The sequence below is a fragment of the Apteryx rowi genome, unplaced genomic scaffold (genome assembly GCF_003343035.1).
Source record: "Apteryx rowi isolate R43461 unplaced genomic scaffold, aptRow1 scaffold_1050, whole genome shotgun sequence".
Taxonomy (NCBI): Eukaryota; Metazoa; Chordata; class Aves; order Apterygiformes; family Apterygidae; genus Apteryx; species Apteryx rowi.
In genome coordinates, this window is record NW_020447254.1 from 85,329 (window position 1) to 101,211 (window position 15,883).

Here is a 15,883-nt window from a genome sequence, read left to right on the forward strand (position 1 = left end):
GCCCGCCGCCCTGGCCTGGGCCTGGCCCGAGGCCGCTGCCGAAGCCTCCCCGTCGGGCGAGCCGGGCCCGGACTACGACGATGCCCTTGCCCGTCTCCTAGGCGACGCGCTGGGCGACGCAGGGCTGCCGGCCGCGCATGCGCACGCCCCGCTCTACCCGCTCCAATAAACGTCCCCGCTCCCGCACTCCGCATTGTCTCTGCCCGGCCGCGCGTGCACCCGCCTCGTCCCGGCGCTTCCGCCCGCCGCGGCGCGCGTGCGTTCGGGCGCCCCTCGGCGAACGGCTTCCGGTTCCGGTCCCGGCCGCGCGCGCTGGGCCCCGCCGGCGTCGGGCCTGCGGCGGCCCGGCGGGGCCGGGGCGGAGGAGGGTTCCCGGGAGTGGGGGCCCGGTGGGGCCGGGGCGGAGGAGGGTTCCCGGGAGCGGAGGCCCGGCGGGGCCGGGGCTGGACAGTGAGGGCTGTGCCTCGCAGCTGGGCGCGGGTGGCGATGCGGCCGCGTCGGGCCGGCACCGGGGGGCCCCCTCGGCAGGGCGGCAGGGCCCGGGGGACGGCGGGCAGGAAGAGCACAGCTGAGGAGGACGACGAGGGACCAGGGCCTGTGGAGCAGCTTCGGGGCAAGGAGAGGCTGAAAGTGGTGGAGGAGGACGGCGAGAGTTCGGGTGATGACAACGGCAGCAGCGAGAGCCCCTCCGAAGACGAGGGCTCCGGCAGTGACATCTCGGGCAGTGAGGAGGAGGTGGGGGCTGGCGGGAAGCCCACCGTGAGCCCCATGCAGAGAGGTAAAGACTGTCCCTGACACCCTTCACTGCACCCAGCCTGGCTCCTCCGGCAGACCCCACAGGGTGCAGGCTGTCCTCTGGGAAATGGGTGCGCTCAGCTCTGGAGTTTCCTCTATAATAAACCTGTCATGGCCTACCCAAAAGGTTATCATGGCTTGTGTGAGACTTTGCAGGCTGGATGTTCAAGCTATCAATGCAGCCTGTGTGGCTTGAGTTTCTGAAAGCATCCAAGCCTCTGAGCATCTCCCAAGAGGGTCTGGGTGTCTTGGCCACCTGCTGGGTGGGGAACGAATTAGCAAATGGCTTGGTCCACTGTTCCAGCTTCTTAATTCCCTCTCCTGGTTTTCTTCCCGCATCTGTTCCACTCAAAGGTTGAATTTGGCATTAACAAAGGAGTTTCCATTTTAGCTCTTGATAAGAGAGGTTTCTAGAATGAAAACTTATAGGAGCCTCTTTCTTTTCTCCCCGCTTTAAATCCATGTGCAACAGATTTCAAACATCTTCTCAAAGATAGCTGCTGTGGTTCTGGCACTGTGGTGTGCTAGCTAATGGGCCGGGCGAATGGGGAAGGTGTCAAAGCTCTGGGGTGATATATGCAGAGGATAAATTGGCCTTCAGAAGGGAGTGCGCTTCTGACATCTACCAGCTGTATGCCTAACCTCAACATAGGAAAATAAAGGAACAAATTATAAAATGAAGAATGGAACTTTGTAGTTCAGTGAGATACTGGCACCACATAATGTGTTTGTCACTGCATGGCAAATTGAACTGTTCAAAACTTTGGGTTCCCCCCCCCCCCCACATGCTTAAAAGACTAAGCAATTTACAGATTATTTTGGTGTGAGGAGAGCCTGTTTTTACCCTAAACAAGGGTAAGCAAAATCAGTTTTGTCCACCTAAATCAGAAGCATTTCTGGGATACTTGTTTACTTGTTCTCTCAGTTGTCTGATTGGGGAGTTAAGTTTACAAGTCTTTAAAATTTTGTAAAATACTTCTAGATTTTTGCGGGGGGTGGAAATAAAGCTCACAGATGAAATTGTTCGTTGCTCTGAGACGGATGAGGGGGAATAAAGGACTGAAGGAAGGTGGAGGTAAATAGAAGACAGGCAGAAGAAGAAAAGTCAAGGAATACATCTATTGGAACAGTGCTAAACTTCAGCAAACTTTCTTTATGAATGGTGATATCTCCAGCAGTAAACTATCTAGTTATAAATTAGGACTCTTTAGTCATGCTAGGTCTCTTTCCTTCATACTACACAAGGTACCCACTGATGTGAACAAGATCTGCTATTAAGCGAGCATGATGTGTGCTCCTAATTGCCCCAGTCAGCACTTGCACCTAATTTGGTCTGGTTTTCAAAATTGGCTTGATCAAATCACCCCGTGCATATGAGAATTGAGAGAACACAGCAGCTGTGAGGATTTGTAAGGAACAAATGACATCAAAATCCTTATAAAAGTTTAGTAAGCTATTGGAAGTAGTACATGTGTGGGAGCTGGTTTTTTCAAAAGACTTAAGAACCACATTTTCGAAAGTAACTGCTTGAATTTGTGAGTTTTGCCATACTTTCCAGTGTCTGTCTGAACTCACAAATACAGAATTTGCACAGGCAAATCAAGCCTTTGTAGAAATGCATAAAAGCTGATGGACATTGCCTAGCATTCGTGCTCATCACATTGATCACAAATGAGCTGATCTACTGCAGATAAGGGATAATCCCAATTAGGAACTTCATGGGTTTGGAAAGTGTTTAATGTAGAGCTCTACAAGTGCTAGCGTTAGCTTGTACGGTGGCTTCCATGCTGAATGTGGAAGAGGGAGTTGAGTACACTAATGAAATCCAGAAGATGTTGAGATGCAGTCAATAAAGACTGAGGCAAATGAATTCGCGTAACTTGAGGGAGGTTAGAAAAATAGCCAAAACCAAATCTAGTTCAAGAAACACAGCTAACGTAGCTATATGAAAAACGGAGTATGGATGCTCTCATGTAGATGTGTGTTGGGGGAGCAAATGGGTAACAACAACAAAATCTAAAGCCACACATCTCCTTTCAGCTGAATTGAACAGCTTGCTTTTTCTCAATGTTTAAATGAACTCACTAAAATCAGCCTGGTAAAAGCCATTCAATACTGAAAGCCCTTCTTAAGCTGCAGTGGGGAGAAACAAATTTAGGTATCCTGTAACTTGAAAGGTACTTTATAGTACAGATGAATTAAAACAGCCAGGTGATGGATAGTTGTGGGAACAGTGAGAAAACCAGTGTGGTGCTTGCGTGCATAGAAAGGAGCGTCACATCTGCTGTACTGAGGTAGTCATTCTTGTCTGCAGTAGCATACGCAATGTTGGTTTCCTTGTCTTAAAAAGATCAAGGTGAAAATGAGAATCTTTTGAGAAATGTGTCAAAGGCCCATTAAGAGAAGTGTGAGCAGGATGGAAATCACTGTGAAATACTGTCCTGGCCCTGCATGACATCTTGCAGGTGTGAGAAGGCTTTAGGATCTATTGAAGGAGGAGTGTCCTTGGTGTGTTTGTGAGGGGGCGGGGGGAGGTACAGCTCAGCTAGAGGTGGAGCTGGACTTTCAGGAAAGGGGCTCCAGGGCTGAGTGAGGTCCTCCCACCCATCTGTAAGCATTTCATTTTCCTCTCTTAATGGTGATCATTGCCAAAGTCAGAGAAAAGACCACTGAGAGTCACCCTTTCCTTCCAGCAGCTGGATGTGAGAGGGTACAACATCTTGACATTTATCTTCTGTCTGGACGCTATGTAATTTTGTTTTTTAACACAAAAGTAGCTACATGGAAGTCCAGCACTAATGTCATCTCAGTGGGGAATGACAGGGCAGATGAAATGCTGAGGTTGCAAGCCATTTAGGCCATCTGTTTTTGCATTCTGGACTTTGGTGCGTTAAAGAGGTTGAGTAGTTCTTAACTGGTTGAGTGTAGTAAAGAGTCCACATGCTGAAGAATTGGTTGGAGGAGAGGAAACGTGGAGAGGCTGTGCTGTGAGAAGGAGATGCCCATGTTATTAGCAGAGAACAGTGGTTTTGCAAGAGGTGGGGAGAAGAGGGAAGGATCCGTAAACTACTAGAGGAAAGGGAAGAAATGGCAGATGGGAGGATTAGATGAACGATAGAGAAAGTGTAGAAAAGGTAGGTCTTCTAAGGGGGCAAAAAGGAGGAGTGAGAAAAATTAGAAAATTAAAGGGTCAAGCAAGAATGCAAGAAACAAAAGAAGTAGGCTACTCCTGTTTTTTTTAAAAGCTATTTTGATGGAGAACCCTTCAGCACAGACTTCTTGAGGAGTAAGAGCTCACCTTGTGCAGTGGCCAATGGACAGGCCCAGCCACTTTAGAGCAAGAAGCTGGCAACCTTTTCACATGCAGCTTCCAAATCTGCTGCCCAGCAGGAATGCCTGCTGGGGCTGTTCACTTCCGTTCAAGTGGTGGTGTCTTCCTGGTCTTTAGGAAATGTTAGGGCAACTTCCACATCATTCTTCATCTGTTTTAATGCTTTTTTTGCACTCTTGACTGTCCTTGTTGTGAGAGTTTTGTTTGTCCAGCGATGCCTGGATATTTTCCTTTATAGTGATTAATTGCTATATACCCTAGTAACTTGTATGATTAGCACAAATCACTCTTCTTATAGTGCTGTAGTTTAAAGCTGTCTGCACTGAACTTGAATCATGTGCTGGCTAATGCTCAGTCTTGGCTATTTCCTTCTAGAGTTCTGTTCTCAAGTCTCTGAACCCAAATAACGGGATTACTTAAAATTGTTGAGCTATTTAGCACTCAGATAGTTCTTATGTGAATAGCAGGCTCAGTCTTTTGGTCTGCAGGTGATTTCATGCTCTGAGCATGCAGACCATACGGGGTGGCACAAGACTGTCAAGGGGAAAGATGGGAAGCCTGGGGGAGAGTAGAAAGAGAAGCAATCTAGTCTTATCCCTGGAAATGTGGGGCTAGAACACATGCAGGAGCCCAAGCAAGAGAAGGTTATCAAAGTGCAGTAAGATAGGTGGGAAAGGCATTTCTGGGAGGCTCTCTAAGGAAATAGGGCTGTATTACTATTTTGTGAGTGCTGTGTGCCGAAAACTAGATATATGGGTTTCCTTTACCCCACCTCAGAGGACTAATGTGTGTCAACAGACCAGAGTTCCTGGGTATTTGGGACAGGCAAAGGAAAACCTGCTGCAAGGTAGCACTTAGGTATGTTCATTAGATTTCCTGCTGGAGGATGTGAGCTGATGGTAGGGGCAGGGTAGGAACTGGAGTGAATTTGCATTTACACCCTTCTGAAGCAGAAAGTCAGGGTTATTGCCAAGGGCAGGGTGACTGGGATGATGGGTCTGTGCTCTGAGCCGATGTGACTGATCTCGTGTTGCTTCCTGAACTTGGCAGCAGTACTTGGGCTTTGCATGCAGAAACCTTGTGTCACGGGGCAGGACGTAATTGTTTTTGCTAGGCCACAGCTGGGATGTTTCATGTCAGATGCTTAGTATCACAAAGGATTAGGCAGACTGTGTGCCTAGCACTGCTGAGAGGTGCTTGTTGGGCAGGCAAGCATCACCCAGGTGTAAACCTAGAAAGAACTGTCTTGGTTGCAGGTATAAGTAGGAGAATAATGATATGCTGTTGAGATAATAATCGACGGTCTAAATGATATCTTACATGCTGCAGTCGTAAGATGTATGTCACTGAGGGAGATCAAAGAAACACTGCAACAGAAAATTCCACAAGAATAGCTTGTGCATTTGTCAGCATTTTGGATAGAATTGGTTTTGCAGTTTCTCCTCTTTTTTTACATTGATCTTCTATTTAGCAGTCAGAGGAGAAAAGTATTATTTTATAAAGTACAAGATGTAAATAACACTGTGGGAGCTCCCAGCAGAGCTAGAATATGCAGCTGTTTTTTGGTGTTGTGGGCTTTTGATCTTCCCACGTGAATTAGGTTAGAAGCTATTCCCATTGATAATGAGGTAGCAGAGGTCAAATATCTGGATTTCACTGTAGCTTACTGGCCTCTGAAGTGCTCTGCCGAGGGAACTGTTTTAGTGTAGGTAGACTGAACAGGTCACGAGATTTTTTTTCTGCGCCTTCTGGCTGGCCTCATGGCAGGAGGGATGTGATGATGTCCTTCTAAAGGAGATGAGACGGGAACACTGTTATAGTGAGAGAGTCAGGACTGAGAGGTGACACATCAGAATTAGTGGTGTAGCTAAAATACATCACAACGCAGAGCTCATTCCACTCTCCTACCAGGTAAAAACTTTGAACTGGCCTTCTGTGTGCTGCCACATGGAGAGAGAGAAACTGGATTATGTTGGGGAGCAAGGGGAGACTGTCCTGCTGCAAGAGACTGTAGTGATTAATGAGAGAGGAAATCAAAGGCTACAGGATGCAGTGGTTCCTTTCTTTGTATTTATATAGGGATGGCACCACTGTGTTCATGCCAGCATCTCTGAGATGTCCATGTGGAATTAGGGGGGAGGGAGTGCCTTGAGAAGCTGTTTGCTTCAGGTGCGTTCTTCTCTGTCTCTTCTAGATCTGTCTCACACGTCTTTTGAGGAACTACTGCAGATGCAGAACGGTATGAGAACAAGAGCGTATCAGGTGACTGGTGGGAAGAAGACTGCAAATCCTACCAAACCCAAGATAAAGCAGCAACAAAGCAAAAAGGGGTAAATGTGGTGTTCTGTGATTAGCAAAAACGTGCCTGTGTGTACTCTGCATTCCAGAAGTTGTGTTGTGAGGTCCTCACAGTATTGCCTTTGTCTTGGAGCTGGTTTAGAGCTCCTTTAATGTGCCATGCAATAATGCCTTTCACCACAATGTTTCATTTGGGAATGGTCTGTTGCTGTTTCAGAGTTCCCAATATCCTATAGTGTTCAAATCCCCAATTGCCCCCTGCTATTTTACGGTTAAAACTAGTGTTTGATTCTTTTACACCCTCTGCTTTTAACCCATGGCATAGTACACTTCTCTTCTAAGCTGTACGATAAATTGTGCTTTACTTGAACTCTCTGGGCCCTGAACTAGTTATCCTGCTGTCTTCTGAACCCCTTCCAGCTTATCAGCATCTTCTGCCCAGCTGGAGCTACAGAGTCAGCCAATTGTTCTGGAGTTTCATTCATCCTTTTGCTGTTGTCTCACATCTGTTGCTCTGTGTTGAGTTTCCTTTTTTTTCTCCCCTTCCACAGTACTGGTCATCACAGACTTTTCTATCCTCATTGGTTTTTACACCTCCTAACAGAATATTCTGTAGATGCTGTTTGTGTGGTGACTATCAAAGGTATTCAACAGAATAAAACCTATCAGATCTTTTTACAGCCCTCCAAGGGCTCCTGCAGCAGTTATCATATGTCCTTCATTTGCAGTATTTAGCTGTTTTTCAGTCTTCAGAGTCATATCCAAGTGATTTGAACAGGCTTCCTCTGTTTCACTGGCACTGCCTAACCTATTTCTGAGTTTCTGCTGAATACATGTTCCTCCTGCTTTAAACAGTTGATCAGAATAATGTTTCTGCTTTACTTTCTACCCAAGAGTCTGAGGGGGCTTTGCATAGTGCAGCATTGTCACACGGTGTCGCTATTTCTGCCACAACGGGTTTGCATAATCATTTGTATTTAATTCCCCTAATCCTTTAAGTGATGCATCACTGGAAATCCCAGGTGCTGCTTTTCTCATGCTTTTATTATGGAAGTGAACTTCTTAAAGACTTCAGGGACATCCCAGGAAACTCAGCTGTTTTCAGTGATGCTTTATAAAACTGATTTAAGAGCACTGCAGAGAGGTATAGCCACATCAGCTGATACTAAAATACATGGAATTCTGTGCTCAGTGGGATTTGGAAAGTTTATTTATGCCTGTGAGGGTGTTTGTGCTTCTTGCCTCAGTGTTATTGTGTTGCTGAACATGGGTATAATGCCAGTTCTCTCAGTGGGTGGTTCACAGGTTTTTTCATGTTTCCGAGAACTTATTTGATGTACTGGCGAATTGCAGCACATGGCATCCAAGTAATGTGGGGAGAGTAATACCCTCTTTTGCCACCTCATGCCATCTTCCTTATACACCTAAAACATCAAGCTCTAAAGGCCTATGTTGCACATGTTTTCTCTTTCAGGCCACGGGAGATGTCTGCCAAGAAACCTGTGCCTTTTCTGCGACAAGTGGTCCCTGTTGCAAAGAAGGTGGGTGATCCCCCTCCCCAGGTTGGGAGCTGCCTTCCCTTGGTGACACTGAGGGGCACAGCATACGTTTGGCACAGAGATGGTGAAGGGGCTGCTGAGGATGACAGAGTCTTGGCTGCTTCCAGAGGGCAAGGCTTATACCCACAGCCAGCTGAAGGAATGCAGATAGCAGCATATCTCTGGGGAGAACAAGAGACTGGGTGCAGAGGGGCTGCTCTTTGTCTAACCTGCTGCCTGCTTAATGCAAAACTTGTGGAATAACTTGAACATTTGAGAGCCAGGTGTTGCTAGAAGAATGGTTATCACCAGTGGCAGGTACACTGCAACCTATGGTCATTGTTCAATGCTAACTATGTTGGAGGTTTGAATGTCCATCTAGGTTCTAATCTGAATTTAACTCTGACTTGCTATTTCTGGATCATCTGTTTATTTCATCAGTTGGAGATCTATTTTCATCTTTCTTTTCATGTATGATCTGACCCAGGTCATACTTTATCTGTGGGAATCTAGATAGATTTGGGTTTCCAAATCCATCAACCTGGCAACAGATGTTAAGCCACCTTCAAGTAAGCTGCAGGCGTTCGGAGCAGCCTTCATGCCACCATTCCTTGAATTGGCCATTCCTGGAAAATAGGCTGGCATACTGGAATGCCTGTTGCTTGGTATACTGGACATAAACAGACCTGATGGTCTTATGTGAGGGTGATTATTGGACTCACTCTTTGACTGCGTTGTTCTTAGTGGTGGGTGTATAATATTGCTGTACAAAAAAAAAGGAAAAACAAACAAACAAAAAACAAAACAAAATCCTCTGATCCATGGGAGGGGAGTGAACAGGCTGTTACCAGGGTAATCCTGGCTGTGACTCTTACTTCTACCTTTCCCTGCAGGTCCAGCGAGACCCTCGATTTGATGACCTGTCTGGAGAGTATAACCCTGAAATATTTCTGAAGACATACAGCTTCCTGGACAGCATCAAGAAGCGGGAGAAGGAGGTGATGCTGTGTGCCTGTCCTTGGCCAGAAGGACCTTGCTTGACAGGGACAGCTTCCTCAAAGGCCTTTTGCGGTGGAGGTGGCAGGCATGCGTTTATGCAGCTTTCTGCTCTCTCTTACAGATGATTGAGAAACAGCTGAAAAAATGCCGGAATGTGGAGCAGAAGGAGAAACTGCAGCAGCTCCTGAAGCGCATGGTGAGATAGTCCCTGAGGCAGGCAGTGTTGGCTCGGTGCAATGTGAGGTGATGCACAAAAGGATATGTGACCCGAGGTCTGCATAAACACTTACTGACATGAGCTGTCCTTTCTGTACAGACACAGCAAGAAGAGGAGCAGAAAAAAAAGCAGAAATGGAGGGAGAGGGAGCTGTCTTTGAAGAGACAGCAGCGGGAACTGGCCCAGCAGGGGAAGAAACCTTTCTACCTAAAGAAATGTAAGTACTTGCTGTGAATGCACTGTAGGAAGATCCAGAAGAGGTGACTGCTGACAGGTGCAGGGGTACAAAACCTGCCCACAGGACTCCGAGCACTGAAAGCAAGTTGGCCGTAACCTCCCCTGGAGCTGTGGAGGTATTGTTTGAGTGCTGGCACTCAAGGGACAAGCCAGGCATGGAGCCAGGGAGGGAGAGGCCAGGAGGAGTTGGTCTGTAGAGATGTACTGGCTTGGGTTTAAAACCTTGCTCCTCTCTCTTCTGCAGCTGAGAAGCGGAAATTGGAGCTAGCAGAGAAGTATGCAGAGCTGAAGAGGAGTGGAAAGCTGGAGAGCTTCCTGAACAAGAGGAGGAAGAGGAATGCCATCAAAGACGAGCGCCGACTGCCCTCACAGAAGAGCCTGTGACTGCTGGATGGACACACTGTTGTCAAGAGAGGGAAGGCTGCCACTGGGATTCATTCTGTCCTGACTGGACCTCGAGGACTGCCATCCTTCTTCCCCATATACACCTTTCACTTTACAGTGATGCTATTCACCAGCAGAGCAGAGGCTAAGCTGAAGAAAACATGCTTTTGGAAACTGAAATACCCTCTTGGGGCTTACACCATGTTCAGGTGGTGGTGAAGTCCTTCGTGCAGATTCATGTGGAATTGACAGCTGACTCTGTTCCTGGACCTGCTTGTCTCCTACCCTAACTAGGAGAGCACAAGTCCTGAGCTGCATTGCTGACTCTTCACCCACAGCTCAAGTGGGAAGAGCCTGTGGGAGGGTTCTGGTCCAATGCCTGCTCAGAGCAGGGCCAGCACTGAGTTTGGATCAGGTTGCTCAAGTCTTGCTCCAGTTGGGTCTGGAAACCTCCAAGGACAGAGAGGCTGCCACCTCTCTGGGCCCCTGCTTCACTGCTTCATACCATCAGGGTGAAACTCTTCCTCTCCCCTTACCTCCAATAGGAATTTGCCTGGTTTTAATTTATGATCATTATCTCTTGTTCTCAGTAAAGTGCCTGGCTCTGTCTTCCCAATAACCTCCTCCTAGGTAGGTGCAGGAAGGCCTCCCCCAAGCCGCCTCTTCCAGGATGAACAAGCCCTGTTCTTTCAGCCTCTCCTCACAGGTCAAGTGTTCCAGCCCCTGACAGTTTTCATGTCCTCAACTGGAGCAAGTGCAGCAGATCAGAATCCTGTGGGGGCCCAGACTGGGTACAGTATCCAGAAGTAGTCTCACAAGTGCTGAGTAAAGGGGGATAATCACATTCCTTGACCAGTGGGCTGCACTCTTGGCCATGCAGCCCATGCTGTGGCTGGCCTTCCTTGCTGCCAGGGTGTGCTGTTGTGTTTAGCTACTGCTGCTCAGGATCTTTCCAGCAGAGTTGCCCCCCTTCTCAGCCTGGTCTCTAAAGGGCTGTTAGTGCTTCTAGGTAACACTGATTCTGTGTAAAATAAAACTTTATTTTTCCTTTATTCCTGGTGTGGCTGCTGTTACAATCTTATGGAAGTTAATACCTCTCCCCAGCCTTGCATGTGACACCCAGCTTTCATCTCTCCTCACTCCTGATTGCCTTGTGGTTGTGCTGACATGGAGGTGACATGGATGTGACTCGTGTGTCAGATCCAGGTATGAACGTGTGCCTGGGGAGGACCCCTCAGCTCTAGGGGGGCAGAGTCCTCCCCTGCCTGCCCAGTGTGCAAGTGGGCAGCTGGTGTGTGGGGCCTGGAGGAAAGGCCTTGCAATGAGCAAGAAATGGGAAGATGAGCAACTCCATCATGCTTGACGATATGTGTTACTGAAGCATCTGCCTCTTTTGCAGTTCCTGTGGGCGATGTGAGTTCTGCACTGGTAATGAGGCTTAGTGTGACTGGGGGAAGGCAGGAGAAATGGGATATGCCAGCTTGGTTAGGGACCACATGGAAATCTTCAGCTGTCTTTAACCTGCCTGTGGTTTGTTGAATTGCACCGTATGTGGCTGCTTCCTCCTTTCCCTGCCTCGTGACATTGGATGCAGAAGCTGCAGCGTCCTCGCACCTTTGGAAGAGAGTTTTTCTGGGAGCAGTGTGACAGCACCAAACCTCAAGGAGACTGTGGCTCTCTGTGTCAGTGCTCTGCTGTTTTGTGCTCTGAATTTTTAATCTGCACAAATCTCCCCTGGCAAAGTTGCAAGGCTTGGACAGGCTGGAGGTGGCTCAGCTGTGGGGGTGGGTGGGGGGGGATGTCTCTGTTCCTGGGCCTTGCTGAAGAGCTGTGCCAAGAGCAGCATTCCCAGGTCCATATGTTCCCCCTCCCCAGCTGCTGGTAAATACTGCCCTGCAGTGAACAAACCTGGTGTGCACCCAAAGTGGCTCTCCCTTACTCTCCTGCCCTGCTGGAGCCGAATGGGCTCTTTCTGCCTGAGGCCTGGGTGCCTGGCTGGCAGAGAAAGGTGTCTTAGACCATAGATTTCACCTGATTCTGTCCAGCACAGCAGGTCCTCTCTGCCAGGGCTGATCTGGAGGCCCAGCAGGTAGACTCTTAGGATTTGATATGGATGTCCCTGGGGCAGGCAGCTATGGGGCATGGCTTGCACTAGCTGATTTAACTGCAGCTGGTTGCACAGGCAGTGGTAGGTGGGTCACAACTGAGTCCCCCAACACTGTGACACTCTCAGAGCCCACCAAGTTCTGAGGACCTGGCTCTCCTCTCCCACCCCCTGGCCAGGAAGGATGGCTTCTGACCCAGGGACAGTCATGAGCAGCACCAGGCACAAGCGTTGGATGCTCTCCCCAGGTCTGGATGGCCACTGGACCAGACTGCCTCCCATGCCCCCAAGCGCTCTTGCAGCTGCAGCTGGATGTCCAGGCACACTAGAGACAGGAACCCACTGGAGATGGGGGTGGAGGGACAGATGGGAAACCCATCTGCAGTCAGGGACACAGAGAAGCAAGGAGGTTGCAGGGCTCAGGTCTTCTTTTATTGCAAAGAAGGAAATATGAAAAAGGACGGTGACCCTCCCTGAGCCCCCTGGCCTGTGGTTGTCTGGAAGGGATGGCTGGGGTGTGGGTCAGGCCTTGCTCCTGCTGTTCTGGGGACCCTGGCTCTTGCAGCAGGGGCAGGCTGCAGCGAAGCAGTGAGCTGACCCAGAGCTGGGGCAAACAGCACAGGCAGAGCAGGCAATCTCCAGCGTCCCTGTGCACCCTCCTCGGCCTGCACCCCAGATGGCTGGAGGGCAGTGCTGTGCTGGAAGCAAGGACTGGGGCGGGGGGGGGGGTGTGTGGCATCCATCCCCTACAGTGGGTGGCTGCATGGCCCCAGCATGCCCCAGGGAGATATGGCACACTGTAGACAAACCTGGCCAACTCATGCCATCTGATACCCATCTTGCCAGGTGGGGTATTGAAGTCCCGAACTGCTCTGCAGCCTCATGGAGGCTGCCTCCCTGACCCCATGCTCCCCTTGGGGACAGGAGCAGGGTCATTCCCCCACCCCCGTCATGGGGAATTGCACGATTTGCAACGATGGCCAAGCATAGCAATGCCCAGGCTGTGGCTCCTGCTGGCTGTCACGTGTTGTCCTGGTTCAGCTCCTCGGGGCAGGCGGGCCGATCCTGAGACTTATGCAGCCCAGGGGAAGGAGGCTGGGCCTGGGAGCCATGCTGGGGGGCTGGGCCCAGCCCCAGGGACGCATGGTGCCGGTGTCGCTGGTACTGCACAAACATGCAGATCTTCAGTCCAATAGCCAGCAAGTTCTTGCCCATGAAGATGCTGGAGACACGGGCGTCTCTGAAGAAGACCATGTTGCTGCCTCGGATGAAGATGGTGGTGATGTTGACAGTGAGCATGCTTAGCATGGGATACAGCATCATCCGATGTGGCATGATGCCAATCCCTTGCATGCTGATCTCACAGAGGGATACACAGGGGAGGACCAGGAGCAAGATGTAGCAGTAGAAGAACATGATGCCCTCAGCCCAGAGTGGCAGCCCCTTCTTCTGGGGCTCCCACAGGTTGGCCTGGATGTCCAGCACGTCCAGCATGTCCACAATGACCCAGAAGAGGCGATTGCGGAGATCCTCTTTCTTCTTGAATGTCCTGACATACTCCATGTGCTCTGTGGCCACCAACAACACGTAGAGGGCTGGGATGCAGATGGAGAGCAGCAAGGTCAGTGCTTTGCGGGCCATGAGGTCCAGGCTTTTACGGTCAGCTTTATAGTTCTGGTAGACAAAGTAGACTTTGATCTCCAGAACAAAGACATAAAGGAACCAGAGGATCATGGCGTAGCCCCGCTTGGCTGTCTTTACCTCTGCCCCGACCCAGATGGCCACGTAGCGGAGCACCAGCAGAAAGCACACGTCACCCACTGCCACCATGACACAGATGCCCAGCTTCCTGGAGCCCTGGCTCTGCTCCACCAGGTAGGCGTCCATAAGGATGAGGCTGCTCATGATGAGCACAGTGGAGAGGCACACATGGGGCTTGCTGACAGGTGGTGGGGGAACCATCCTGCACAGAGGAACAGGTGGGACTGTCAGGGAGTTGTCAGGCTTCCCTGTCCCCACCCCAGGGCCCCCTTCCACCCACCTCTCCCCAGCAACTTGGTGGGGGAAAGAAGAGGGTTTGTGGGGACTCCTCTCCCATTCTAGCCATCGGGTTTGTCCCAAACCCAGACTTACAGCTGAAGCACTCCCATGGCTCCCAGCCAGGCCATGTCCTGACAGGAAGAGACTGGCTTTTCACTCGCACAGGGAGCCCTGCCACACAAGGAGTGGGTGCCTCCAGAGTGCCCCTCTGCCAGGACAAGGGCTTGAGAGCCCCAGTTCAGACCCTGGGAGCAACAGGAACAGGCCCCTTACCCTGGTGCTGCATGGAAACCCAGCTCCTAGGCTGCACTTGGGAGAGCTGTGGGAGTGTGATGAGCAGCCTTCAAGCACTCAGGATGCCACCATCTCTTTCAGTAGTTCAATGTACTGGTTAACGCCTCCTACTGTGAGGGCATGTGCCTTTTTTTCCACTGATTTTACCCAGCTGGTGGCACTGGTTAATATTCTCCCCTGCAAGGAAGAGGAGCCCCAATCTGCACTTTCAACCTGAGCAGATCCTTCACTGCAACGATCCAGGACCTCTGTCTTTTTAGCCTTCCTTATTTTCATGTACAGCATTAGAGGAAGGATTATTTTTAGCCTGGCTGTGCTGTGGAGGATGGGAGGGAAAGAATCGGCCCAAGGTCTTTAGTTTCCTTCAGCTTCACGCTACTCTAGGGCTTTGCCTGCGGCTGTTTGCCTGTGCCTACCCTTCTCCGGTGGGCTAAACCAAAAGCAAAGCAGCACCAAGCCACTGTTTGGAGTACTACACCTCCATTTTAGCTTGGTGCTCAGCTTTCAGACACTGGGGCAGAGTCAAGCACGGCCCCGCGAGTGCCCTGCCTGCCTTGGATGGCCCCAGGGCTGGCCGGCTCCCTCCTCTTGGCCAAGCACAGCTGCGGGCAGCTACTGCCAGCAATGGAGGGAGCACGGAGACAGCTCCCAGCCTGTCGCGGCTCAGCAGCTGCTCTGGAGGAGAGCCAGCCACCAGGCTGAAATGGAGGAGGAGGCTAGCCCACTCACCGCACAGCCCAGCACTGCACGATGGCTGCCCAAGCAGAGACCATTGAGCCATGCTTGGGCCATGCAGGGGTTCTGGGACACTGTCCAGCTGAGCATGGAAGAGATGGCACTTGACTGTCCTTGGGAGCAGGATGGACGCTCTATGGTTAACAGTTACCCCCCCATACACAGATGCTCTTGATGCTGTCTCTGACCCACACGGCCATGGGCACATAAGGCTTTGAGACATTGGGAGAAATCCTTCTTTTCAGCCACGGGACCAGGCATCCTGTGCAATCAAGCCTCCCCCAGAAGGAAAGCTCCAGGCCCAGGGGCACCCTGGCAGTGCATAAAGGCAGTTTAAGGGATGCAGCGAAGCCTAAACTTGTCAGCTGCAGGTGACTCTACAGGAGAGGTATCGGAGACTGGTGGGCATGAGAGCACACATGGCACATCTGGAGTGCTACATGACTTTGGTCTCTCTGACGTTTAACCCCACAGCTCCATCAGGCCTTTGGAAGATGGGGAAATAGCTCAGGTATGGGTCCAGCCAGGGTCTACACCCCAGCACAGAACCAAAACAGGGCTGAGCTTGGGGCCACATGAAGGCCCGGCTGATGGCCTGCAGGGTCAGTGAGTGGCTCTGCGCACCCATCGGATACCTTGGTGCCATGGGCTGCCCCAGCTCTGCTCCCCCAGGGCCAGCTGTGGTCGGGCCATGCACGCGAGCCATCCTGGCCCCGGCAGCTGCTATGGGGCAGGGCCCGGGGGGAGCTTCCCACTCTGGCCCCAAGGCTGCTAGACCAAAGGGTCCACGGCTCAGCTAAGTCGCAGAGCACGCTGCTTCCCCACCACGGGGCTGGGGCACCCCCCTGCCCTGGCCACGACAGGGAGAAAGCCCCTGCTCCCTGCATTTGTGAAAATTACATTGGGGGGGG

The 15,883-nt window shown here is 50.7% G+C and overlaps 3 protein-coding genes across 9 annotated transcripts in view; 2 read left to right on the forward strand and 1 right to left on the reverse strand.

Annotated features, from left to right (window-relative positions):
* The window catches only part of NPAS4 (neuronal PAS domain protein 4), a 4,927-nt gene extending 4,826 nt beyond the window's left edge, over nt 1-101 (forward strand). The window contains exon 9 of the mRNA XM_026068972.1: nt 32-101. Coding sequence (XP_025924757.1) covers nt 32-101 — 70 coding nt within the window. The remainder of the gene's footprint in view (nt 1-31) is intronic.
* Nucleotides 102-399: 298 nt separating this feature from the next.
* RRP36 (ribosomal RNA processing 36) lies at nt 400-10,851 on the forward strand. Its single transcript, XM_026068819.1, has 7 exons — nt 400-778; nt 6,321-6,456; nt 7,899-7,965; nt 8,856-8,960; nt 9,083-9,157; nt 9,278-9,395; nt 9,660-10,851. Exons 1-7 carry the CDS (start codon nt 487-489, stop codon nt 9,797-9,799), a joined length of 933 nt encoding a protein of 310 aa, XP_025924604.1. The 5' UTR covers nt 400-486; the 3' UTR covers nt 9,800-10,851.
* Nucleotides 10,852-12,170: 1,319 nt separating this feature from the next.
* The window catches only part of LOC112967507 (transmembrane protein 121-like), an 11,098-nt gene continuing 7,385 nt past the window's right edge, over nt 12,171-15,883 (reverse strand). For 5 of the 7 annotated variants that reach the window (XM_026068726.1, XM_026068718.1, XM_026068739.1 and 2 more), the window contains one exon: nt 12,171-13,866. In XM_026068726.1, coding sequence (XP_025924511.1) covers nt 12,924-13,866 — 943 coding nt within the window. In that variant the 3' untranslated portion in view covers nt 12,171-12,923. Of the gene's footprint in view, nt 13,867-14,036; nt 14,860-14,966; nt 15,584-15,883 lie in introns of those variants that run through there. The other 2 variants (XM_026068746.1, XM_026068757.1) reach the window with 2 other exon arrangements.